The 26,426-nt window shown below is 39.4% G+C and overlaps 3 protein-coding genes across 3 annotated transcripts; 2 read left to right on the top strand and 1 right to left on the bottom strand.

The window, feature by feature from the left end:
* On the top strand, nt 1-15,525 carry LOC110096153 (metacaspase-4). The gene is made up of 2 exons (XM_020821939.2): nt 1-429; nt 14,384-15,525. Exons 1-2 carry the CDS (start codon nt 84-86, stop codon nt 15,325-15,327), a joined length of 1,290 nt encoding a protein of 429 aa, XP_020677598.1. The 5' UTR covers nt 1-83; the 3' UTR covers nt 15,328-15,525.
* A 1,267-nt stretch (nt 15,526-16,792) lies between these two features.
* On the top strand, nt 16,793-21,159 carry LOC110096145. The gene is made up of 7 exons (XM_028695365.1): nt 16,793-17,335; nt 18,328-18,449; nt 18,932-19,342; nt 19,432-19,642; nt 19,760-19,913; nt 20,718-20,805; nt 20,896-21,159. Exons 1-7 carry the CDS (start codon nt 16,793-16,795, stop codon nt 21,011-21,013), a joined length of 1,647 nt encoding a protein of 548 aa, XP_028551198.1. The 3' UTR covers nt 21,014-21,159.
* A 689-nt stretch (nt 21,160-21,848) lies between these two features.
* LOC110096151 (LRR receptor-like serine/threonine-protein kinase GSO1) lies at nt 21,849-26,132 on the bottom strand. The gene is made up of 2 exons (XM_020821932.2): nt 22,365-26,132; nt 21,849-22,295 (listed from the first exon to the last, which is right to left on the bottom strand). Exons 1-2 carry the CDS (start codon nt 25,738-25,740, stop codon nt 21,946-21,948), a joined length of 3,726 nt encoding a protein of 1,241 aa, XP_020677591.1. The 5' UTR covers nt 25,741-26,132; the 3' UTR covers nt 21,849-21,945.
* Between the last annotated feature and the right edge of the window lie 294 nt (nt 26,133-26,426).

Raw genomic sequence — 26,426 nt, 5'->3', positions numbered from 1 at the left:
CTGGCCGGCACCCAACCATAAACATAGTAGTTCAGTCAATCCCATAGATCGCCGGACAACAATCCGATATTAGCGGCGAAAGAATGGCGAAGAAGGCGGTACTAATCGGCTGTAACTATCCGGGGACGAAGGCTGAGCTGAAGGGTTGTGTGAATGACGTGCGACGAATGCATCGATGCCTGGTGGATCGCTACGGCTTCGAGGAGAGTGACATCAAGGTAATGATAGACACTGACGCCGCCGTCACCCAACCCACCGGTGCTAACATCCGCCGCGCCATCACCAGCCTTGTCCGCTCAGCGGAACCCGGCGATTACCTCTTTGTTCACTACAGCGGTCATGGAACCCGACTACCGGCTGAAACTGGAGAAGAGGACGACACGGGTTATGACGAGTGTATCGTTCCCTGCGATATGAATCTCATTACTGGTCCTGCTCTCCCCTTTGATTATACTTCACGAAATTGATTTAATGTTTAGTCGTATAATTTCTTTGGGATCTGTTAATTTTAGAGAGAATCGATGGGATGCAATGACTTAGGAGTGTGATTTTGGATATGGGGTTTGGGTTTAGTGACTAAATTACTGATAGTGATTTTATTTTTTTACTTTTATTGTTAATGCTTGATCAGATTGTCTTTTTTCACATTTTCAGTACATCCATACAGGGCTTTTTTTACTATCAATACTGTGACTGAATTCCTCAGTTCTAGGCTTGTTTACTCTCAATCCGCCGCCAAACCTCGCTCATGGGTAGTCTACCTTGCTCTCAGTCCGCTTGAACCCATACAATCACAAGACCACTATGCTGCCAACAATATCTCGATCACTTTGCCTCTCTATTAACCAGTGGTGTTTCTCATATTATGGTTTGGTTTTTGTGGATCCTCGTACCTAGGGGGTTGGCGCATGTAAATATCATCTGGTAGATCCCCGTGAAGAAATGCGTTGGAGACATCTAACTGTAGCATGGGCCATTTGCTGTTGACGGCAAGGGTAAGAAGCATACGGATCGTGGTCATTTTAGCAACCAGGCGGAATGTCTCGGTGTAATTTTCACCGAACGTTTGATCATATCCCAGTGCAACTAACCGAGCTTTGTAGCGATCAATTTGTCCTGTCGGTAGCAATTTGGTTTTGTATGTCCATTTGCAGCCAAGTATTCTTTTGTTGGTCGGGACCGGTACAAGCGACCATGTGTTTTGGTTTTGAAGAGAATTGAATTCAGATGTCATTACACCTTTCCAGTGATCATGTTTTGATGCTTGCTTGAAGGTGGTGGGAGTAGGAGGTATATTTATCTGGCTGGATAAGGTAAACATTTGCTTGGGTTTGTGAATACCTAATTTGGATCGAGTTTGCATCGGATGGTTTGGCTGTTGAGTGGTGGTCGGTTCGGTATAGAGTTGAGAGTTCGGAGTGTCACCTGAAGTAGGTGAAATCATCTCTGGTTAGTGAGTACTAGTGTTGTTTACTGGAGAAGTATTTGGCGAGCTGTTTGGTTGCGGTGAGGTAGAAGTTGTGGATGCAGGGACAAGCAGTAAGGGGGTGTGAATTAGCTGTTTGTCTGTCGGATGAGGTGTGTTTGAAGATTGGTAGCTGGCGTAAGGGAAAATGCTTTCCTGGAACACAACGTGTCGCGATATGTGAATTTTATGAGTGTTCAAGTTGTAGCATTTGTATCCTTTGTGACACGGTGAATATCCTATGAATACACATTGTTGTGATCTGGGGGAAAGTTTTGATGCAGCGTATGGTTGGAGCCATGGGTAGCACAGACACCCAAAGGTGCGAAGATGAGAGCGGTAGGGGATTTGTTGTAAAGAATTTGGTGAGGTGACTTTAGTGCAAGAGTTTTGGAAGGTAAACGATTTATTAAATAGTTTGCGGTGTCGATGGCATCAGCCCAGAACTGATATGGAAGTTGAGCGTCGTGCAGGAGGGTTCGGGTGAGGTCTAGTAGATGTCGATGCTTGCGCTCGACCATGGTTTAAAATTGCGCAATATGAGGCTCGCCTTGAGGCCTGCCTTTGCGTAATTCCAGTAAAAAATGCCTCACGCTATATATATTAAAACTTACGTAAATCTTGAAGTAAATGCCTAACATTGGACTCTATAGGAGAGGATGAAGGGGAGAAAGCAGTTCATCATAATGATGATTCAAATGAAGAACCCCTTAGTGATGACAGTGCTGATGACTTATGAGTTCTTATGTGATATATCATTGCTAATTATTTTTGGAAATTGGAATTATATGTTAATGAAAAGAATAATGGGATTTGGGAAAGATAGAATTTTGAGTTGAAATATATTCATGTTATCTTATTATTGGGATATTTTGATTTCATAAATATCTTATGTTTTTTTATGTTTTATATTATTCACTCATTAGTATATAAAAGATTTATCATTTTATGTTTACGCAATCTTTTGAATTTGAGGCTTACGTCTCAAAACGCCTTGAGGCTTACGCCTCGCCTCATGAATGAAAAACGCTTCAATACCCGAATACGCAATTTTAAACATTGCGCTCGGCTAGACCATTATGCCCCGGTGTATGCGGGCAACTAAATTGGTGAATTATGTTATGTGTCTGGAGAAAGAGAGCGAATTCGGAGCTGACAAATTCCCCTCCACCATCTGATCTAAAGGTTTTCGGTATTGCATTGAATTGATTTTGGATTAAACTACAAAACAATTTGAATTTTGTGAAAGTTTCGTGTTTATAATGCATGAAATAGAGCCATGAAAAACTTGTAAAGTCATCAATGAAAACTACAAAATACCGAAATCCAGCTAATGAAGATGTAGGTGCAGGTCCCCACACATCCGAATGAATGATTTCAAAAGGATGAGTGGTGACCGAGCTTCATTTCTTTAAAGACTGTTTGTGGCTCTTAGTCATATTACAGGATTTACAATGAAAAGAAAAAGAAATATTCTTGAATTCTGAGAAATTGCGAGCTAAGTGGTGGAGGATCCGATTGTTCGGATGTCCGAGTCTAGCATGCCAGGTAGAAGAAGAATTGGTGTTGACGTGAAATGCTTTTGGGTTGCTGTCAGGCGACATGTTGAGCTGATACAATCCATTAAGGAGATGTCCACGAAGCAGAGGACGACAATCCTGTAAATCCTTAATTTCAAAGCCATTAGAATCAAAAGTAATAGATATAGAATTGTATTAGTAAGTTTTGACATGGATAGAAGATTATGTGTTAATGATGGCACATGTAAAAGATGACAAATACGAAGCTTACGAGGGGTATCTGGTAACGGGAGCAAACCTTGACCATAGTTGGTTGGACGAATTTGTTCTTGGAGAACTGGCGTTGATTGCGATTCTTGTTCTGATTGTGCGAGGTGGCGTAGAGAGCAGAGGCGGATGAAGTTATTGCTTGATCTTTTTGAATTTCTAGATCTTTTTGAATTTCTTGATTTATATGTAGCTCTTCGCTGCAAAGAAGAGAATAAAGATTATCGAGATCGGCGGGTAAAGAGGATGTTCGTATGGCTGTCGTGAAGGAGTTGTAAGATGCCGGTAGTCTGTTCAAGATGTACAGAACTATGTCTTCCGGATCGATCTTGGTACTCGCAGCGGCAATGTTATCCACGATGTTCTTGATGTGGGATATATATTGTTGCATTGTGAGATTGTTCATTTGAACATGATGTAGTTCGTTCTTGAGTTGATCACTCGAGAACGACTGGAAGATTGTAGCCAGCGTTCGAGCATCACCTAGACTTCTTGGGTGGTTGCAGACGTAATGACGTAAGGAAGAAGCGTGCGAGAAATCGTTGAGAAGAGGGCTGAGATAAGATTACTATCTATGAGACGCCACCGTGTGTATTCTGGCGAATGCTGATCGGCTGGAGGAGTAGCTTTGCCGGTGAGATAGTCTGCGTAACCATTTGCAGAGAGATTCTGAAAGATTTGTATTCGTTATATCTCATAATTATCGGTGGTGAGGGAGTGAGGGATGAGATTCTTGATGTTGGATATGATAAATTTGAGCGATGCTGGGATGGTGAGGTCGTTAGTTGTGCCGGCGAGCGTGGAGGTGGAGGCGGGAGGGAGGGAAGAAGCTGATTCTTGATCTCCCATTTCCTGGCTCTTGATACCATGTGAGAGATCCACAGCCGAGAGAGAAAGAGAGAATACCGAGCAAGATAACAGAGAAGGATAAATGTATATCTCCTTATAATCAACTAGTTACAAGTATTTATAAGAAGAATTAGGTAAAGAAGTAAATAAGTCACGGTACAGTATAAGCTATAATGAACTATAATATGCTATCAGTCTCGACTTCACCTTAACCCACACAAATTTCTCTTCCCTACCCATATCATTGGCTTCATGGATAGGATGCACGAGAGAAATCACTTTGATACGGTAAACTAAAGATGTTTTGAATGAATGACCGATCTCTCTTCTCCAATCACCTCAACATAGTTTTTCTAGTGTTAAGACCACTTCATTTGAGTGGCATTACAAATTAGGCCATACATCAATGTTAATCTTCAATCACATTGTTTCTTGATTCAATCTAATTATATCAGCCCCACTTTCATCAACTCTTCTTTGTAATATATTCCAATGCAATAAAAGTCATAAACTTCCATTACTTAACATCTTCTATTGTATCTTCGTAGCCTCTTGAGATATTATTCTTTGATATGTGGACTTACCTATGCTATCCTATGATGGTTTCAAAAACTATGCCAATTTATTGATCACTATACCAGATACATTAGTAGTATCACTAAAGCAAAAAATCAAAGTTGATGATGTCTTCGATATCTTTAAAACATTAGAGGGAAAATGCTTTGATTGCAAAGTAATTACCTTATACTCTGACAATGGTAGTGGGTATCAAACATATTATCAAAAATTGTCTCTCTTATATCATGCATCTATTCCACCTTCCTATTGAACACATGATTTTTCCATTTCAATCTACCTAATAAACTAGTTGCACACAACCACATATATCTCTCTTATCCATATGAACACCTATTTGGCTCGCCTTTTGACTATTCAAAACTTCTTATGTTTTGCTACCCATGCACATATGGCTTCACCCATACAACACATAAATTTTCAACTGTGACCATAGCTCCATCTTGACGAGGCATGTAAATAAATAAATTCATAAATATTATAATTATTTATTTCTTATTTTAGTTTCCTATATTTATTTCAGTTTCCTATTGGAGTCTCCTATTTATTTATTTCAGTTTTCTTCCAGAGTTTCTTGCTTACATTTGAAATTTATAAAGATTCCTTTCACAGCCTTACACACTTTTATATATTCTCGATATTTATATCAAAATGATCAAGCTATTATTGAAACCTTCTATGACATGACCCTCCTTTCAGCCCTTCTAGAAATTTTGGAGGACTTTGTGAAATGGATGTCTTTGTCAGCCTCTTTTTTTTTTGTGGAAGATCAGGGAAATTCATCTTTACCTGCCTATTTTTCTTTGCAGTCTATTATTTTTTGTGAAAATTGATAGAGCGGGGTAATTTAAGAATGTGATCTTGTAGACAGGGTTTGGGTTTACTTGCAGTGATTTTTCCCTTTTATTACCGTCAAATTGGACTACAGTTTTTGCATATTATGCATATCTGATCATTCAGATTTTTCTCCATAGTTTCCTTTCAGTATAAATGCTGAGCCTTATTGCATTTTTAGTATTAGTAGTTGTTATAATTGTATCTGACTTGTTAGATTTCGAATTCTTTGAAGTTTTCTATTCAAGTTTTCTATTTCATTTTTCGGTTTAATTTCCTGAAACGTGTATAGACTTTGATTCATACATAAGGTATTGGACGGAAGTATAAGATTTTATACGATGTGAGTCTTCTTATTTAGATATAATATAATTTTTCCTAAACATAATGATTCTATCAAATATAAAATAGTTTATTTTGATATAAAGTTTTTAACCTAGATATGAAACCTCTAAATGTTGTCAAAATGATGCATCTTTTATGATTATAATTAAACAGAAACAAGCACACAATAGATTGGGTTGACTTGGTTATATTGCAAGTGTTCATTTTTGGCATAAACTCATGCAGAGCTTTCATATATATGTTCATAGTTGACTTGTTTGGATTTGCTATAATTGAGCTTAGACTTATAGGGGCGGAACTGTGTAGTGGTGAGGGGGGATAATTGCCCCCTCTAAACAAATTAAAACTCTTAGTATATTAACGATTATTTGTAATTTGCCCCCCTTGAATTTTATTTTTTGCCCCAGCTAACCTTTTTTTCACGCAATTTGTCCCTCCAAAAATCGGAAAGTCTCTTAGCCTTCCACAATTTTCATCCAATTATGTTGAACTTTTCTAACCCTAACAAACAAGTCTGTGAAAAGTGATTATGTGCAAAATAAATTATTTTTGCACTCTTATATATATTTTTATTTTTTTATAAATTTACCACTCCCCCCACCCTAAGAATTAAGGCTGATTCTGCCCCTGGACTTATACTTCGCTTGCTTAAATTAATCGAACAAGTACTTAAATGAGCTAATAAATTAGCTAAAAAAATAAAGGAATACTTGACTTCTCATATCAACAAATAATTTTATAAATCTATATAAACAAATAATTTAGCATATATGCAATTAGTATCTAACTACTTGGCATCTATTAAATAATCACTAATTAAGCAAGATAATAAATGTCATAAACAAGCTTTCTCGTAATCATACAACCTAAACAAGTATAAGCAAACATGTTTATTGAAATAAGGAAGTAAGAGTGGATTACATGAAATCTATATGCAAATTTACTAACAATAGATTAATTAATTTCAAAAAATCAAAAAGGTAAAAAATAAATATTTACTAAATAAGAAATACGCTTACAACAACGCCTCAAAATGGCTGCATCATTTTGACCTTATAGAAGTCAAGATGATTTACTATAAGTAAGAAAGTCAGCAAAAAATCAAATTCTTCAAATTTATTGAGGAAAATGATAGGAAGTGGATGCCCGTTCAGTAAAACCAAAGAACGACACAAAAAATTTAGGAACAATAAGCCAAACTCTTTTTATTGCAAGATATATGAAAGAAAACAACAAGATACAATTGTATCTTCAATTGGAGAGGAAGATCCGGCTCTCCCAAATCCCTAGCTGGAGGCTAGAGCCCTCGCAACCGAAGAAATTCTAATTTCAGCGAACTCCAAACATAATCCTGAAATCATCCTATTAGTAGCCTTAAATAGACTCCTATAATTCCCTCCCAAATCAGCCCCATTTTTCTAAATAATTCTCTCTCAAATTTGAATTCAAATTAGATTTATTTTCCTAATCAATTCCCTCCCAATTATAATTAAAAATTTCCTAAATAATCCCCCTTAATTCCTCATCTTCCCTAAATAATTCCTTTTTAGATTTTGAATTCAAATTATATCTCTTACCCTAAATAAGTCCTTCCCAGTTGTAATCAAAACATTCATAAACAATTCTCCTTTGATTAAGAACCTTTCTAAATAGCTCTCACTTTATTAGGAAATTTCCTAATTCTCTATCAATCAAGTTGGCGGGTCCATCAGAAAACTGGATCACCTGAAAAATTTTCTCTCGAGTTATTATTTATCAAATTTGAGTTTCCTGTTAAGCAAACAAGTTAATATTGATAGCATTCGTTCGAAGTGGACTAAGAATTTGTTTGTGACAGCTTTTAACCACTGCTTTTGCGCAGCTTTTAATACATTTTTGTAATAGAAAACTATTGTAGAAAGCGATAAAAAAAGTTTTCACAAATAATGATAATAGTTTTTATGGACCAATAAGGATAATAATTCGTTTGAAGATATATGCTATCATTTTCTCTCACATTTACTATCATTTTCCACCTCCATAAGATTTTAGAATATTCTTAAACAAGTTGAAACTAGAACACTAATGTTCTTCCCAAAAAATAATTTGTCAAGGAAGTATGCATTCAAGTTGATAGCAATGAAGCTACCCCACTCCGAATCCTTCCACAAAGTAATCTTGCATTTCAACATTACTTGCACAAAACTACAATACCATCATTTAAAGAAAAACAAATTGCAGATCAATTGTAGATTTCTCTAGGGCTAATACGACATGCTCATAGCTGCTTGCCAATGCCTCAACTGTAAATGAGCTGAGAAAAAGGAGAATAGAAGATGTGCTTACAACCCGTGGGAGCCCTCATATGGGTCATGACCACATCGTACCTGAAGAACTAGAGGTCTATGCTAAAGTTAAGCATAGAAGAGAAGAAAGAACAGTAAGGAATATTGAGTAAAGCAGGTGATTCATTACTGTAGTAGGATATTACATAAATGTAGATAGTACTAGTTAATACCGACTTTACAAGCGTATGGCTCAGATGTAGAAGTTTGTTAGGATCTAACGGTTACAAGTATTTCACTAGGACTATTGTTGGTTTTGAGCGTAGTGCTTAGCTGTCTTTGTACAGGTGGGTGGTGATGACTGTTCATACTCCCCTGCAAGTTGATGGGAAGGCTAAACCGTCAACTTGTGTCTTAGAAGCTAGAAGCATCGAGTGGAGAGAAAATATTTGGAGAAGGTTGTAAACCATTGCCTGGGAGTTTGCTTGAGGTTGTAGAGTGCATTGTGTAGTAGGCAGACGTAGTAAGGGTGGGTAGAATCTTCAAAGCCTTTGGGTTGAGACATGTGGACTGTTTCATGGAGAGTGCCGTGAAGAAATACGTTCGGCGTGTCTAGTTGGTGAACTTGCCAGGCTTTGTTTAGAGCAATGGTTAGAAGAACTCGAATAGAGGGCATTTTATCCATCGGACTGAAGGTCTCTGTGTAGTCAATATCATAGGATTGTTTGTGGCCTTAAGCAACGAGGCGAGCTTTGTAGCGAGCTACTGATCCATTTGAGTGATGTTTGGTACGGTAAGTCCACCTACAACCGAGAATGGGTGTGTTGGGTGGGAAGGGACAAGTGTCCACACTTGTTGCTGTTGAAGAGCAAGAAATTCATCCGCCAATGGTGGTGTTTGTTTATTTCCGAGAAGGTGGTAGGATCAGGTAAGGTGGAGAGATTAGTGGTTGCAGTTTGATGAAGGAGAGAGGTTATTGTTTTGGGTTTGAGAGAACCAGTTTTGGATCTAGTGGTCATGGGATAAGTTGAATTTGTGGATGATTGGGGTGTAGGAGAAGTGGAAGTTGTATGGGATATCTGTTGTATGGGAGGGGACGGAGGGGAGGGAGGAGTTTTAATGGTGGAGGGAGTTGGGGAAGTAGGTGTGAGAATAATTGGTGAGGGAGATATCTGTTGAGAGGAGATTGGAGTAAGTAGCAGTGGATTGGGAGGAGGAGTTAGTGGACGGGGAAGTGAGTTTGTAGGGAAATGAAGTTTCATCAAAGAAAACGTGGCGGGAGATGTATATGCGACCGGTTTGTGGATGAAGGCATTTGCTACCTTTGTAAGAGTCAAAGTAGCCAATGAAGACGCATGGGGCTGCTCGTGGAGCAAGTTTGTGACGCATGTGGTTTGAAAGCCAGAGATAGCAAGCACAACCAAATGTGCGTAGGTGGGAGTATTGAGGTTTTATTGTATGAAGAAGCTATATGGGATATTTGTTTTGAGTGTTTGGAGTTGGAAGACTGTTGATTATATAGGTCTTCTGTGATAATCGTATCCGGCCATAAGTGATAAGGTAGGTGAGTTTTATGAAGAAGGGTGCGGATCATCTCGAGAAGATGTTGGTGTTTGCTTTTAGCAACACCATTTTGTTCAGGTGTGCATAGACAATTGATTTGATGATGAATGTCGTGGGTATTGAGGAAGGATTTGAATTGAAGGTTGACAAATCCTTGCCGCCATCAGTGTGAAGGTATCTTATTTTCCGAGAGATTTGATTTTCGATAGTATTTTTGAATTTTATGAATGAGATAGTACATCAGATTTAAAATGCATTAGAAACAGCTAGACAAACCGCGAGTAATCATCTATGAAAATTACATAGTATTTATATCCTTGTGTTAATGTAATGGGAGAAGGTCCCTAAACTTCAGAGTGAATTAGTTCTAAGGATTGTGTTTAGTAAATCTTTTGAAAGGTAGTTATGGGGACATCGAAGCTTGGAAAGTCTATCAGAGATGTGGCTGTCAATCTACGGCCACGATTGAGTCAATGTACTTCTGCGTCGTATTATGTATTTTCTTTATTATTTTATGTTGTATTTGTTTTATTAGTGTTTCCGCTTTTACCCCTTAAGAGAGGTCGTATGTAAGCCCAGAGGACATTGTCGTCTTTTTATTTTCTTGAGTCATTTGTACGAGGCTATATATTGCCCTCTTGTTCTCTTTTCATGTTAATGATTGAATGATAAAATTTTTTCCCGTGTTTGAGTTCTTATGAGAGCTTAAGAGAGATTTGACCGAGATATCTTGGAGAGGGAATTTGGATCACCCACCAACTTTGGAGACGGTCGGGTTCGTGGTTCAGGTTTTCTTTTTTTCTTTCATCATCTAGCCACTGGCCTAAGGTCTCACCCAATCCCTAGGCCACCGGTCACCCAATCCCTCCACCTACCAGCCAGCTTCACCACACCACCACCCCTCCACCGAAATCCCAATAAGCCTACAACCTAGCTGTCGGCCCCCCACCTCTCCCATCTTCCCTCCAAAATTCAAATCCCTCTTGAATACCTTCCATAAGTGGTCACTCTTAATTTAGGAAGACTTATTTTCAAATTTCAAAATATTTTGAATTTGAAAATTCTTTCCTAATTTAGGAAATCTATTTTAGGAAAGTTACTAAATTAAATCATATTTTAATTTCAAATTAATTGGGATTTAATTATATCTTTCCTAATCCCTAAATCCCAAATTTAGAAACCCCTAATATCTCCCTCCTCCTAGCAATGAAAGCCGCCGCCCCCTTATTAAATCCCATGGGATTTATTTCCTAAATCCCCTAAACCCCTCTTGGAAACAATTCCTAATTCCTCCACCTCCTTTGGCCGAAATCCCCCAAGCCCCACCTATTTAATTTATTTCCAAAGGAGAATCTCTCCTTTTGGAATTAAACTAAAGCCCCTCCCCTCTCCCTTGCCGCCGGCCCCTCTCTCTCCTCCTCTTCCTTGATTATTTTAATCAAGTGGGTTAATTGGAGAATTGTTTGGACACTTTCCCTCCACCAAAATCTGAACCAAATTAAATTCCCTCCCTCCTTCGTTGGCCAACCATCCCCTCCTCCTCTATACTTCCATTTTGAGAGAAACTTCTTTCTCTCTAGCAGATCTTCAAGGGATTGACATTGATCTCCGGCTACACATCATCCTTCCAAAGCCAATGAATGACCGATCCAGAGCTTGACTATGGATTTTCTTACGACGAGCAAGGATACGTGAACATCCTCCACTACACCTTCGATTTCAACCCGGAAGTTGATCGTTCCATTGAAGAGTAAGTGAACCACATTATTTTCACGCTATCGGAGGCCATCGACGAGCAACTTGCCGGCGCCCATTGGAAAATTGTCTCCGGACCTTCTCAAGGGTGAACTTGTTCCCCTTTTCATTTACTTTCCTAATCCCGTAATCTTGTAGGTGGTGACAAGTCATAAGGAGTCGTGCTTCGCCTTATGCCTAAGCCTAGTAAACATAGGATTGATTGTGCTTTCTATGTTACTAACTTATTGTTAGATTAGAGATTTTTATTGAAAGTTACTTAATTCTCATGTTGTTGAGATTCTAAGTTATTTTGATAATCCAAGTGTTTGACATGTGATTTGGCCTAAGCGTGGCTACCCCTCTTACGTTTTATTTTGTCGTTTTGATTGCTAATAGTTTAAATCATAATTGTTTTTATCAAGAAATCATGCAAGATCTTATCGCATACATTTAAAAGCATAATCGTCCTGCATCAGGTAGTCTATGGCCTTTTGAGGCGATACATATATAACAGAAATTAGAAAAAGTAGGAATGCATAAATCTCGATTTTGAATGGAGATTGTTGCTGTGACTTGGCTATTTGGAAATCCTAGGCGATGATGCCATTTGAGTCAGGAATATGTTGAAGAGAGGAGGGCTTGATGGCGTGGAGATGGCGGAATTGGGTAGAGGCCATCACGGCTGGGACCCTAAAGAAGAACATAATTTGTTTTCGGATCCTTGATGGAGTAGCCATTTGCATCAAACGAGATAAAAACATTATTGTTACAAGTGAGATTGTATAATAAAAGAAGGTTGTGGGAAAGATTGGGGACATGTAATATTTGTGGGAGAAGCAACTTATGAGTTGGAGTAGGTAGGATATCGAAACTTGAGTGAGCAATGGGAGCCGAGCTTCCATCACCTATGGTGATGTTGTTTGAGCCATTGTACTCTGTGGGTAGGTGAAGCTGTTCAAGACTGTTGGTGAGGTGGGAGGAAGATCCGGAGTCGATGTACCAGTCCGAGGATTTGGGTGTAGGAGTGGCTATGACAGCTTTGGAAGAATACTTGGAATTGAAGCGGTGCCAACACGATTAGGCAGAATGACCTTTCTTCTAGCATATCTGGCAGGTATCTGGGGGAGAGGCACTGTTGCGACTAGTATTGGACTCTCTACTATTATAGTTGTGAGTGAAGCGACCTCGACCTCAGCGACCATGACCGCGAGCTGCGTAGAGAGATATGTGAACGTCAGAGGCAGGTGCTTCGCGAGCAACTTCAGAGGCTAGATTGATTTCTTCGCTAATGAGAAGTGAATATAGGTTGTCGAGGCTAACTAGCGTTAGCTTGGTTCTGATGGTTGTTTTAAACGCCTGGTAGGGAGCTGTTAGGCCGTTGATGGTATAGAGAAGTATGTCTTCTGGATCTACAATGGAATCGGCTGCTGCTATATTGTCAACGAGCATTTTGATAGTGGTCAGGTACTGGGTCATGGAGAGGTTTTTCATGGACACATTGTATTGCTCATTTTTGAGTTGTATGAAGGATATCTATTGGAGGCTTGAAGTCGTAGCTCAATGGTTAGCCAGATATTGAGACAAGAGTCGAGATGGAGAATGGCTGGGTAATCATGGAGCAAACTGCGGAGGCAAGGTTTTGGTCGATTAAGAGCCATTGGCTATAGTTGGGATTTGGGAGAGTAGTTTCATTTGGTTGAAGAAGAAGTGTGGCGAGAGCAGGGTCAAGGAAGCTTGCAAAGCCATTGGCACGAAACAACTTCAAGATATGCAATTTCCACATAGGGTAGTTGTCATTGGACAACTAGGTTGGATGATGGATTTAATGTTGGAGATAACAAGTTTGAGAGAGGAGGGAATATGAGGTGTTTCGAGAGGGGTTTCTGTAGCACCTTCGGTATTCTAGGATGTAGAGGAGTTTGCCACCGGAGAGGATCGTTGGCGGGTAAGGTTAATGCTTTGATATCATGAAGAGCCAGAGGTCTCTGTTAAAGTTTAGCAGAGAATAGCATAAAGAACAGTAAGGAATATTGAGTAAAGCATATGATTTATTACTGTAGCAGGATATTACATATATGTAGGTAGTACTAGCTAAAACCGACTTTACAAGTGTATGGCTCAGATGGAAAGGTTTGTTAGGATCTAACAGTTACAAGTATTCCACTAGGACCATTGTTGGTTTTGAGAGTAGTGCTTGGTTGTCTTTGTATAGGCTAATGGTGCTAATCGTTCATAATACCCTCACTCAGGAAAGCTCATGCAACTAGGGAGATTGAAAGTGGTGTGACTTTGAAGTGGAATAAAAGGCAGAAATAACGAGAGACGAAATTATGGAAAAAAAAAAGAGATGAAAATTGGGAAGCTATTATGGAATAATAATATATAATATATTACTATTAATTAAGTAATTAAGAAAGTAATATTTAACCAAATTTTAATTAAATAATATAATATCCCCATCTATTTCACCATCACTCTAAACAATAGATTTAAGATATTTTAAAATTGTACTCTTATTAATGAATCGCCCAAAGTCGTAATCCCCCCATTAGATCTATTATTACTAAAATTATACTCTATATAATCAGTTTTAGATCTACTCAAACAAAATCCTTTAAACTCTAAGGTTGACCTCCATAATTCAAGTTTACCTTCAACTCCCTCTCGAATTAAATTGATTTTTTTTTTAATTTTGATTTATTTAGCCTTCGAGTTCTTAAAAAGTGTTAAAACTATTTTATTATTGATTTAAATAAATTTGAATGAGTATTGATCAAGCCCAGTTTAAAATGTTGATCGGCAACATTGATTCACTTATGTAGCCATACTTGTACATTTGAATTTGGCACAAATGATGTATGTTGGGATCCATAAGAGATTGAAAATAGTCTTCAGCTTTGTCATTATCCTTTTTTTATATTACTTTTAACAAAATGTGGTGTGGGTGTTTTTTCTGTGTGCAGATGATGATTTCAGGTTGTTTGTGGAGGAACTCCCTGAAGGCTGCAGGTTGACAATCATCTCTGACTCCTGCCACAGTGGCGGCCTGATTGAGAACACCAAGGAGCAGATTGGTGAGAGCACAAAGCGTGATGATGATGACGACGATGAACAATCTAGCCCTGTATTCAGCCTCTCATCCTTCCTGAAAAAAACTGTCAAGAACAAAGTAAAGAATGCACTAAAATCACGTGGAATTGATAGCCATTACGGCCATCGTCGTCACCATCACCACGACGATGACGGCGACGAAGATGAAGAGGACGACAATGATTTCGATGAACCCGAGAACTCTATCATGAAGGATCGATCCCTCCCTCTCTCCACTCTGATTGAGATCCTCAAACAGAAGACAGGCAATGAAGACATTGATGTGGGAAACATCAGACCAACTCTCTTCGATATGTTCGGCGAGGATTCCAGCCCCAAAGTGAAGAAATTCATGAAGGTCATACTGCAAAAGTTACATCGCCATGGAAGCCATGGCGAGGGCGACAGCGAGGGTGGATTCTTCGGCTTAGTGGGAGGCCTTGCAGTGCAGTTTATGAAGCATAAACTTGAGGAAAATGATGAGAACTATGCCAAGCCAGCCATGGAAACCAGAGTTTACAGAAAAGAAGAAGCTTATGCTGGCACAAAACAGGGAAAGCTTCCTCATAATGGAGTTCTTATCAGTGGATGCCAGTCTGATCAGACCTCAGCAGATGCTAACCCTACAGGAAATAGTGAGGAAGCCTATGGGGCTCTCAGCAATTCAATCCAGACCATTCTTTCTCAGATCGACGGCGACATAAGCAACCGGAAGCTTGTACTGAATGCAAGGAAGATGCTATCCAGGCAGGGATTCAAGCAGCGACCAGGACTTTACTGCAATGATGATGTTGTGGACGAGCCATTTGTGTGCTGAAAGAGGTATTTGATGATCTTTTTTTCTATATAAATTATGTTTGTGTTATTGCGAGAACTGTTTTTGAATGCTTTCTCTGCTGTTAGAAGAAGAGTTTGAGGGATTTTTTTTTTTATGAATCCATATCTTTTATGAATAAAGAGAATGAATCTTTTTAACTCTCATAACATATGATATTTCATTCTCATTTCCTGTTCATTTTTATGCCTGCTTTTATCAATTTTTTAATAATTTTATTTTTGAGATAGGCATTAGATCTGTAAATATGTATGATTTTGATTATTTTTTATGTAAATTTATGTTATTATGTGATGTGTCTTTAAATGCATTCTCTACTAAAGAAGTAGAATTATTCTGTGTGGACACCGAACTATTCAGAGGCGAATCGGAGTACGCCAAGTCATCTGGTACACATCGGGTACACAACAAAGGGGTGAGGTGGTACGCTCTGATTCCCCTCCGACGGAGTCTGTATCTGCATAAAATAATTTCACAAGAATAAGAGCTTGTAGAGGGTTTTTTTTTTTTTTTAATAAATGAGAAAATGGATCTAATAGAAGAGAAATTTTGTATATTCATATAACCATCTACCTACTACTATAGCTCTATACATTAATTTCATATTCTAATATCAAAATTAATAACAAAAATTTCTAATAGTTTAATATTGCGGTTTTAATAGTTCATTTTTTTACATGTATTAGATTTATAAATAATATGGGCATAATAATAATAATTATTTTTATCTTTTATTTTTTTGTTGCCATTTGGAACTTGTTGTTCAGCTTATAAAGGGAAAATGGGTGGTTTCATCTTATAAATAATTTATTAAATTAATTTATTTGGCTTAGCTGTTTTGAGCTATATGCTATTTTTATTCTTCCAGCGGAGGTTTACCTTAAAGCTAAAAATAATAATATTATGCGCTCCTCAACCATAATAATGTGGGATGTTATTTTTTTATAATGAAAATTATATTGTGCGATTTACATAAATATCTTCTAATTCTTGCGAAAAAATATTCTAGTTCTAATGGGTATTTCTTCGAGAAGTTTCTTCACATTTTTTTTAACATTCCTAATTCCTAACTGGCCTGATCCATTGTCACGACTGCATGAAAAAAGAGATAAAATAGAGAAATTAAGGAGAAATATTTTCCTAGAAAAAAAAAATCTTTGTAAGGAAAAAATTTAGGCCGTAAAATTTTAATTAAATTTGTAATCAAAATAAATATTAAATATTGAATATTTGAATAATAAAAACGGAAGTTAATTCAGCAGAAATGAACAAAAACATTTTCAATTTTGAAAAGACAGTATAAATCTTCCCTTGGCGCCATTTCCGCTCATCTCGCAAACGAATCCGTTCTTTCTAAAAATGGCAATCCATTTCTCCAATGAAACTGGCTTCTCTTCTCCTTCATCAAGCCCCCGATCCCCCACAACACCAAATTTTCAATTCTTCCATGGCTTCCTCCGTCGCCCAAATCCCCCCCGGCGATCTCTTTTCGCCGCTGACCGCAGATCGCCGGATACAGTCGCAGATCATGGACCAGTGGGCCACGCGCCAGGCCCGCGAGATGATCACCACCATTGAGCGGCGGAGCCATGAAGCCGAGCTCTCTGCTCTCTCCAATGTCCGCGCCTCGTCTCTGATACAGATGTGGAGGGAGATGGAGTCCGTGGCTTATCCTCGCGGCGGCGGCTCCTCGCTGACGGCGGAGAAGGTATCCGGCGGGTCGGATGCGGAGAGCGAGAAGCAGATGAGAGTGAGGAAGATGAGCCTCAAGATCGCATCTTGGCCGTCTTCATCAAGTGACGAATCTGAATTCTCGGGGACGGGTAAGGAGCAGTTGGAGAATCAGGCCAACATAAAAGTGGTGAGGGTGAGGGGAAGGAAGGAGATGGAGGATTTAGTGATGAGAATGAAGCAGGAGAGGATGAGAGAGCTCGCAGACCTTGCTGACGAACAGAAAGTCTCTCGATTCCCATTCCATGGAAGGATTCAGGTGGCTTTATTGAGCTATAGAGATAATTTTTCACAGCATTGTAAATTTCGCCTTTCTCTTGCATTTTTTAATGTGATTTTTTCAGATTAATTTTATATGATCACCAACTGAAAGACATAAATACTGTGAGAAAATCTTTAGTATCAGTATCTCTACTTTTGAATATAAGCTTTAGTCAATAATAAAGAGTTGTAAGACTATCTCCAACCGAACTCCATACCACCGTATGATGTCCGTCATTTATACCATTGAACTCCAAATCGCATGCCAAATCCAGTAGGTGAATAATCTGATGCCAGCATCGGATTGTTCACCTACGCAAAAAAAATTTACAGTGGAATTTGCCGAATAAGTGCGCGAAAGAGAAAAAAAGCACACCAAAGATGATTACCTTTGTAGGAAGCGTGCAAAAGAAGAAGAAAAGATGTTCGATTGAAGAAGAATGATTGCATGTTGAAGTTTTACTACATTTTGGAGTGAAAAATGAGTTTTTCGGTTGGAAATGCCATAAATGCAAATAAAATAAAGAAAAAATCCTTATTATGATAATGATGTGAAAGCATCAGTTGCCTAATGATTGGAGAAGATTTTTTCTTCAATGTCATAAATTTGAGTAACATATTTTATGATTTATCACTCATTATTTCTAAAAAAATATTGATAGCAACGAATAAGATTTCACATCTTGCTATCTATTTACACTCGTCAATTCCATCACTTAATCTAGCCACTGAGCAACATACAATTTGGGCTGAGTTTATTTACACTTGTTTTATTGCCTCACTCATTTTTGAACGACTTCTTTGAGGTTTTCGAACTTTTTGGGTGTAGAAATAATTATTGCATTGTGTCTTTGCATTTTCATCAAGAGAAAAAGGCTTCTCCTTAACAGAAATCTCCTTGTCATTGAATATATTTATGACCCTATTTGTCTTGATCACATTATACAGAAAGGCTCCTCAATTGACATTAACATTTACATTTACCTTCAGGCATTGATTAGGCTAAGAGACCTGCGACAACAAGTTTCAACAACGATCAAACGTCAACAAGAGCAATCGATAAAATCAGAAGGCGAGAAATCACAAAGAATATCAAACAGCGTATTCTTGAGGTACTATATCATTATGCAACAACACAACTCATGATCTGTTGGTTGGGAGCTTAGGCTACCAACTAAGAGGTCATGTGTTGAGTATTGTGTATGCGTTGTGTGAATGAGTCTGCCTTAATTGGCCTAAATGTCCTTAAAAAATCATTATGCAACATACTGAATGCTAATGATAAATATCTGTTGTTTAGTTGTTGTTCGTGTTTTGAATAATAAGTTTATAAATCTTATTTATGCCTAAGATTTAGATGTCAGGTTATCTGATCATTCTTATGAATAAAACACATTATTTAATTAAAAAAAATCAAAATCACTATTGATTTTTGTAGATAACATTGCATTGTCTAAATGTCATTATCAATATTGATTTTTAAATAAGCTACATCTCAATAGCAGTTAATATTGAACCCAATTTTGTTTTTCAAAATTTCAATGGAATTGGAGTTCCCAATCTTATGCTTGACTATAATTTGAATATTTTCAAGGAAAGTAGCTGAAGATGTAAGTGAGCAAAATGGTAATGAAATTGAGACTGAGGAACATACAATTGATTCTCAAGATTCTCATTTTGGCGATTCAGTCAATCATTCTGAAAATGACGACAATCAATACATAGACTTAGTCTCCACAATAGAATTGGAAGGCTCGTCACAAGCCTTCTTCACATCATTATCCAGAGAAGAAGATCTGCAAGAAAGCCGGAGATATGATGCTTTGTGGAATAAGCAAAATTCATGGGAAAATTCTAATTATTTGAAACAGCCTGATGATTCATCTGTATTGAAAAGCTATCAAGGAGAGATTTTGATGGAGGAAACTAAGGCTTCCATAGGCTATAACTGGTTGTATCAGCAAACTTTCATCAATAATGCCGAGGTTCGAGAACTTCTCGAGAGGTTTGATTTATCAATTATCTTTCAACTCATTTTCGTGGGCGAATTTGTGAGTTTTTCTATGTTCTAATGCTAGACTAATTCATGATCAGGAAAACTGTTACAAATTTCCTAGCTAGTGATTTTTCTCAAAAATTGAACCAGCTCATAATGTCATTTAGACAAAAACAAGCTCTACAATATGCTAATGAGAATGGAAGAGATGGGTGTGAAGAAGAAACAATCAGGAGACGAAATTATGAAGATTGCTCTGACACAGATCCTTCTGCATCATTCAATCAAAATTCATCTGCAAGCGAGCAAGTAGGAATATAATTTTCGTGCCGAAAATTTGGAAGAAAAGAAATTCACTGCTGTCCAAATATTGGAAGAAATCTATTTTTTTTTTTTTTTTCACTGATTAATTTTGCATTGTGATAGGATGAGGATGTTATGAATGATTTGAGATATGGTTTTGCACAAATACAAAGTGAAGTTTCTGAGCTAAGAAAGATGGTAGAGAGCTGCCTGGAATGGCAGAAAAAGTTGGAATGCTCTATCGAACAGGAATTTTCTTCTGCTGTTAATCAATTAGGTAAGTCTTTGCATCTCGCTCAATCTCAAAAGAAAGTTTTTCTATTAGTTAATCATTATTTTCATGTTTTTTTTCTTTTTATTTTTTTGGTTGAGCATATCAATTGATTATCTTAGTCACTATATTCGTGTAAGGAATTGTTTTCAATGCTGATATGGCTCATGTAAAATCCAATATTCGAAGGCACAAGAACTAAGTTGCTTCACTTATTTACATATTCTTTTTATCTTATATGCATCAAGATGTATGAGAGTCGTCTAATATGAAGCAACATACTATGTTTAGAACTAGGCACAACCAATCAAAGGCAAGTGTTATTTTCCTCGCATGTTGACGGAAAATAAGATTTCACGTCCAAACAACAAATCTTTATATGCTCTTGCTAAAAATTATAGCACAATAGCTATGTCCCACATGTTCGATGAGGATTAAAATGGGGATTTTATCCTAAGTATCTTCTCATACTCAAGTCATTGATTGAGCTTGAAGATCAATAAGAACTGAAATCAATTCATCATAATTTTTTCTTTTGGGCTAAAAATGAGAGCTCTGTTTAGACTCTCTTATGTTGTCCTTTTAATTGCTATTTATATACATTTAGACTTTATTTAGAACCGTTTTCTTACTACTTTTTAAAATAATTTTTTAGCACAAAAATATTTTGAACTAAAAATTTTTAAGTCATTCCTTACAATATAGCTAACAAGTTTGCTTATTTTGTTGTTTTATTGCTTACCTTAATAAAAGAACATGCTTTATTTAAGACATCTTATGTCATGCACCTTTATATTTTTGTTAATGCAGTAGAAAGAGGGAAATCTTCTCTTGCCACCAAATGGAAAACCACCTGTAGCATTTGCTGTGAAGACCAAGTTGACACAGTATTATACAGGTAAATAATTTCACATTAATTTCTCTGAAATAAAGAAAGAAAGAAATTATTTATTTATATGCTAATTAAATATCTGCAATGTCCCTATAGATGTGGGCATATGTGTGCTTGTTTCAAGTGTTCTCAAGCTTTGCAATGGAGCAGTGGTAATTGCCCAATTTGTTATTCTACAATCGTTGATGTTGTTCGAGTATATCCAAACATCTAAAAATTAAGGCTTCATTTGGCACCAGTTTTTTTGAGAAAAAAAATCGCCAGCAAAGATAGAGACCGACTAAGGCTTAGTTTCAGACGACTTTGTTACGCCTGGACCGGTCCCAGCTGGACCGGTCCGGTTCTACACCCGACGGCTCAGAGTCGGGCGGAACCAGGTGGAAAACACAGAGGAGGGGCGGGAGTCGGTGGGCTCAAACAGTGGCTAAAACGCATGGTGGGAGGGAAATTTTTTGAATTAGAGGCTGTTTTAGGAAGTTCATTACTGTCCTTTATGATTAATTTGTATAATTAGGAGATTGAGATTGGGGGGCTCCTCATCTTGAATTTTGAATTTTCATTTGAGATCTAGGGTTCGTTTTGGGCTCTTGGCATCGCCGGAGATTTTGGATAGTACGTTCTTCCTCTCGGATCGAAGAACAATTGTATCTTGATTATTTTGCTTTGCATCTAGTGGAATACAGGTCTTTACTTGTGTTTTCTCTCAATTTCTCCCTGTTTCTTGCTGTTTTCTCGCTGTGGACAGCAGTTTTACTATTGGTTTTTACTGATTTGAGATAGGAATCTTGTGACATAAGTACTTCCTATCAGACTTTCAGTAAAAAAAGCTGATTTAAGAAGCAATAAAAAAGCTCTCCCAAATGAAGTTTAAGTTGATTAATTAACTTCTCTAAAGACCTATTGAATTTTATTTGGACAGATGACTCAATTCTACTCCAAGGATCCTATCTATTCACACAACATTTGAACTTGCTGATTCAAAGATCAAACTATATCATTAAAAATAAAGAACAAGAAAAGTTCTCCACGAAATAAAATTTCAAAACATGAAATTTTAATTTTGGTAGATTCAACTTACCAAATTTCGCCATCAAACGAACACAAAAAAAAAAAAAAAAAAAACTTTTTTTCTTTGTTCATTCAGCATTAGTCTCCAATCTTCCCGTTGTTCAATTTCTGCATATTTGAAGCCACATGTGTAAGAAGATTAGCCACTTTCCTCGCCGTCGGCCGCTCCGCTGGAGCCATCCTCACACACTGAAGAGCTATATCTAGCAAATCGATAGTCAAAGATTCCTCGCCGGCCACCATAGGCTTCAACGAAGGATCCACCACCTCCTCCGGCGATCCCATCCTTGTCTCAATCCACCTCACCATATCTATATCTCCGCCAAATCTCTGATCAGTAGGCATCATACCAGTTGCGAGCTCCATTAGAACTATCCCCATGCTATAAACATCGCTCTTCTCTGTGGCCTTCATGGTGTAAGCATATTCTGTGCAGGACATCAAACATGTTAAGTGCATGTTGCTGAACTAGTTAGGATTAGGTTTAGGGTACTTGCCTGGAGCGATGTAGCCATAGGAGCCGGCGAAGACGGAGGCGGACTCGGATCGGCCGGCTGATTCGGCGACGAGGGATTTGGCGAGGCCGAAGTCGCCGAGGTGAGCTTCCATATCGCCGTCGAGGAGAATATTGCTGGATTTGATGTCTCTGTGGATGATCTTCGGGACGCAATCATGGTGGAGATATTCCACTCCTTTGGCGAGACCTTCAGCGATTTTGAGCCGGGCTTCGAAGCTTAGTTTATTTTTCTTCTTATTTGGGCGGTGAAGCCAGTCCCAGATGCTGCCGTTTTCCATGTACTCGTAGATGAGGATGTTTCCTCCGTCTCCGGAAAGGAACCCGAGTAGTTTCACGAGATGTCGGTGACGGATACGGCCGAGTGTTTTTCTCTCTCTTGTGAAGCTTTTGTCGGTGAGGAAGAGTTCTTTATCTTCATGGGTGAAGATTCGTTTCACAGCCACGGTTTCGCCGGAGGGAAGCTCCGCGCGGTAGACGGATCCGGATCCGCCGGATCCGACTATGTACTCGTCGCTGAGATTGTTCGTTGCCGCCATGATCGTCTCCCAATGATAATCGCGCCGGCCAGATCGTTTCCGGATCAACTGGCGCTGCGCTTGTCCTGAACTGGACGAGTTAGCACAGTTCACCTCAACTGTTCTTCTCGAAGAGCGACGTTTAATGGCGACGGCGAGAGCGATGATGAGGATTAAAATGGCGACGGTGACTAAAGCGGTGACGACGGCGATGGCTGCTGTTGTTGGTGATGACTGCCGGCCGCGGGTGGATGGAGAATATTCCTCGCGGCATTGATGCATCGGCTGGCCGCAGAGAGCGAGGTTTCCGGCGAAGGAATCCGGTGGCCACCGGGAGAAATAATTGTTGAGGTTACCTGTAAGATTGTTGTACGAGAGGTTTAGGGATACTAAACTGCTCATTCTTCCTATCTGGTGTGGGACATTGCCTGTGAGTAAATTGTGGGAGAGATCGAGGGCTTCTAACTTGTAGAGAGATTGGAGCGAAGGGGGGATTTCGCCGGTGAGGTTATTGAAACTGAGGTCTAGCGCGCTCTGCAATTCTGAGAGCTTTCCGAGCTCCGCCGGAATGTTGCCGGTGAAGAAATTGTTTGACATCCGTAGCTCATATAGCTTGCTCAGTTTCCCAATTGACGTCGGGATTTTACCGGAGAACTGGTTTCGGCTGAGGTCGAGTACATTGAGGGAGACGAGGTTGCCTATTTCCTGCGGGATTGATCCATTGAGATGATTGTCATCAAGATGGAGCTTCAAGAGGTTCGTGCAGTTGAATAGCTCCATAGGAAGAGAACCAGTAAAGCCATTGGAGGATAGCTTCAGCTCGCCTAAATCCTGCAACCCTCCGATCCAAGCCGGTATCTCTCCGGTGAACTGGTTGCCGTTGAGATCAATGTGGGCGAGATTCTTGCAAGACGAGAGGTCTTCCGGTATTTCACCAGAGAGAAGATTACCGGAGAGATCAAGAAGCATGAGCGATTCGATCCTCCCGAGCATTGAAGGGATCTCCCCTGCAATACTATTGCTCCCAAGCCGTATCCTCTGCAGCTGAGCGGAATTCCCCAACTGAGGAGGGATATCGAGATTGAACGAATTGTTTGTTAGATCGAAGGAGAGTAGAGAACTCGAACCGCATAGAGGGAGAATGCTACCACTGAAGCGATTATTCGAAAGATTCACTCGGGTGAGATTCCTGCATCCGAATATCTCGTCGGGGATGATTCCTTCTAATGAATTGTTATAAAGCAATAGTCTCTCCAGAGATTTCAAAAAACCCAGCGTCATCGGAATCCCTCCAGTGAGATTATTGTCGGCGAGATCAAGAATTGTAAGCTTTTCGCAATTACCGAGAGTTGCCGGAATCTGGCCAGATAGCGCGTTCTGCCGGAGATGAAGCAGATCAAGCTGCTTCAACTGACCTATAGTTCCCGGGATTCTCCCGCTGAACTGGTTTCCGAAAAAATCCACCATCTGCAACTTCGAACAGTTGCCGATCACAGCCGGAATTTCGCCGGTGAACTGGTTTTCGTAAAGGTACAGCACTTCTAAGCTCTGCAACAAGCCGATCTCCTCCGGGATTCCTCCGATGAGATTATTATGGAACAGAGTTAGCGTTTCCAGCTTGCTGAGATTTCCGAATTCGCGGGGAATGAAACCGGAGAAGCTGTTGTTATTAAGAATGAGATCAGTGAGCTCCGTTAGAAATCCGAGCTCCGGAGGAATCTCGCCGGAAAAGCTATTGTTAGCAAGATCTAGCTGTCGGAGCTTCATGCATTGCGCTATCGTCGCCGGAATACGGCCGCTGAAGTTGTTGTCGGAGACCATGAAATGCTCCAGGCTAGTTGGGCTCCTCCGGCAGAGATTTTCTGGCAGCTCGCCGGAGAGCTGGTTTCCCGCCAAAACCAGAAAGTTGAGTTCCGGCAAGTCACCAAGCTCCTCCGGGAACCCGCCATGGAGCAGGTTTATAGAGAAGTCAAGCACGCGGAGCCTGCTCAACCCGCCGAGTGATACCGGTATTGAACCGTCCAGTTCGTTCCCCATCACATTAAGGTATTGTAGCTGAGTTAACTCACCGACTCGACTCGGTACAGAACCGCTCAGTGAGTTGTTAGCCAGATTCAAAGTTTGTAACTGAGAAAGATCGCCAAGATCCTTTGGAATACTGCCGGTGAGCTGATTACCGGCGAGGGCGAGCACGGTGAGTTCCTGCAGGTTACCAATCTCCGGCGGAATTGGTCCGGTGAGCTTGTTCATGGATAAACCCAAGGTCTGGAGCCGGCTGAGCCGGCTCAACCGGTTCGGAATAAAACCGGTTAAATTACACGAAGCTAAACCCAAAACCGTTAGATTTTGAATATTCCCTATTTCCTCCGGAATCGAACCTGAGACGCCGGGATTGTTGCCTAAGCGCAACACTCGAAGTCCGGCGATCTGTCCAATACTCGTCGGAATCTCGCCGGATAGATTATTGGAATGAAGTAGAAGCGTAGTGAGGTGGCGCAGGGCGGAGAGCTCGGCAGGTATTTCACCGGAGAGGCGGTTTCTGGAGAGGTCCAGAATGGTGAGTTGGGTAAGCTTGGTGAGTGCAGAGGGCACCTCGCCTGCTAGTGCGGTGGAGGAGAGGTTTAGACCTACCACTTCGCCGGAGCCGCCGCCGCAGATGATTCCGGTCCAGTTGCAATGGTTCGGATTGGTCGCCGGCGACCAGTCTGCGAGGACGTGGAAAGGGTCATCGGAGAAGGAATTTTTTATGTCTAAGAGGACGTCGGCAACGGCCGACGAGGTGCCGGAGGAGAAGAGCGAGAAGAGGCTGAATACGAATATTAAAGCAAGTTTGCTGGCCATGATTAAGGTACTGGCTAATGCACGGATGCATGTAGAGCTTTTAACGTCGGGTTGATGTCTGGAGAAGCGCGATCGGCGATTTAATGCGCCGATTTAATGGCGAATCGGCGAGAGAGAGGGAGAGGAGGGCGGCGGAACTCGAAAGAAGGCTGTTGGCTTCCTTCATTAACTAGGAAAGAGAACGGGTTGGTTATCTGTGGCCATAGGTGTGGCGGTGGGGATGAAGTTTGGCGGGAGGTACACGTGGCAGATGGTGGATGGGGAAGAAGAGGGTGTTCTGGGCTCAACGTGGCAGACGTAATTGTGGGGCCAATATGAGGGGAAAATATTACCCGAAAAAGATTTTTTCTGATGAAAAAAATTGAGCTCTGAATGTTTTTAAAACAATTATCTTTTTTAGTTATAACATTTTCATTAATATATTTTGCTTAAAATTATTTTGTTTTTTAATTAATTTATATTCTAGCATATTTCCTAAATATATTACCTTAACAAAAAAATATTTATTTTATTAAATTATTTTAATCAATATTTTTGAATGAAAAGCAAAAGGGGACTAGAAATAAATTTGGTGAATTAATGAATTTATTATTTTAATTAATAATAAATGAATTATTTTATTAATTAATTGTGGAACATGTAATAATAAATTATTGTTGAAGATCAGGGAGTCAAAGATCTAGGTG

This window comes from Dendrobium catenatum, unplaced genomic scaffold (genome assembly GCF_001605985.2).
Source record: "Dendrobium catenatum unplaced genomic scaffold, ASM160598v2 fragScaff_scaffold_627, whole genome shotgun sequence".
In the NCBI taxonomy this organism is placed as follows: Eukaryota; Viridiplantae; Streptophyta; class Magnoliopsida; order Asparagales; family Orchidaceae; genus Dendrobium; species Dendrobium catenatum.
Note: the sequence above shows the minus strand (reverse complement) of the source record. Positions and strands in the feature narration are given on the sequence as shown.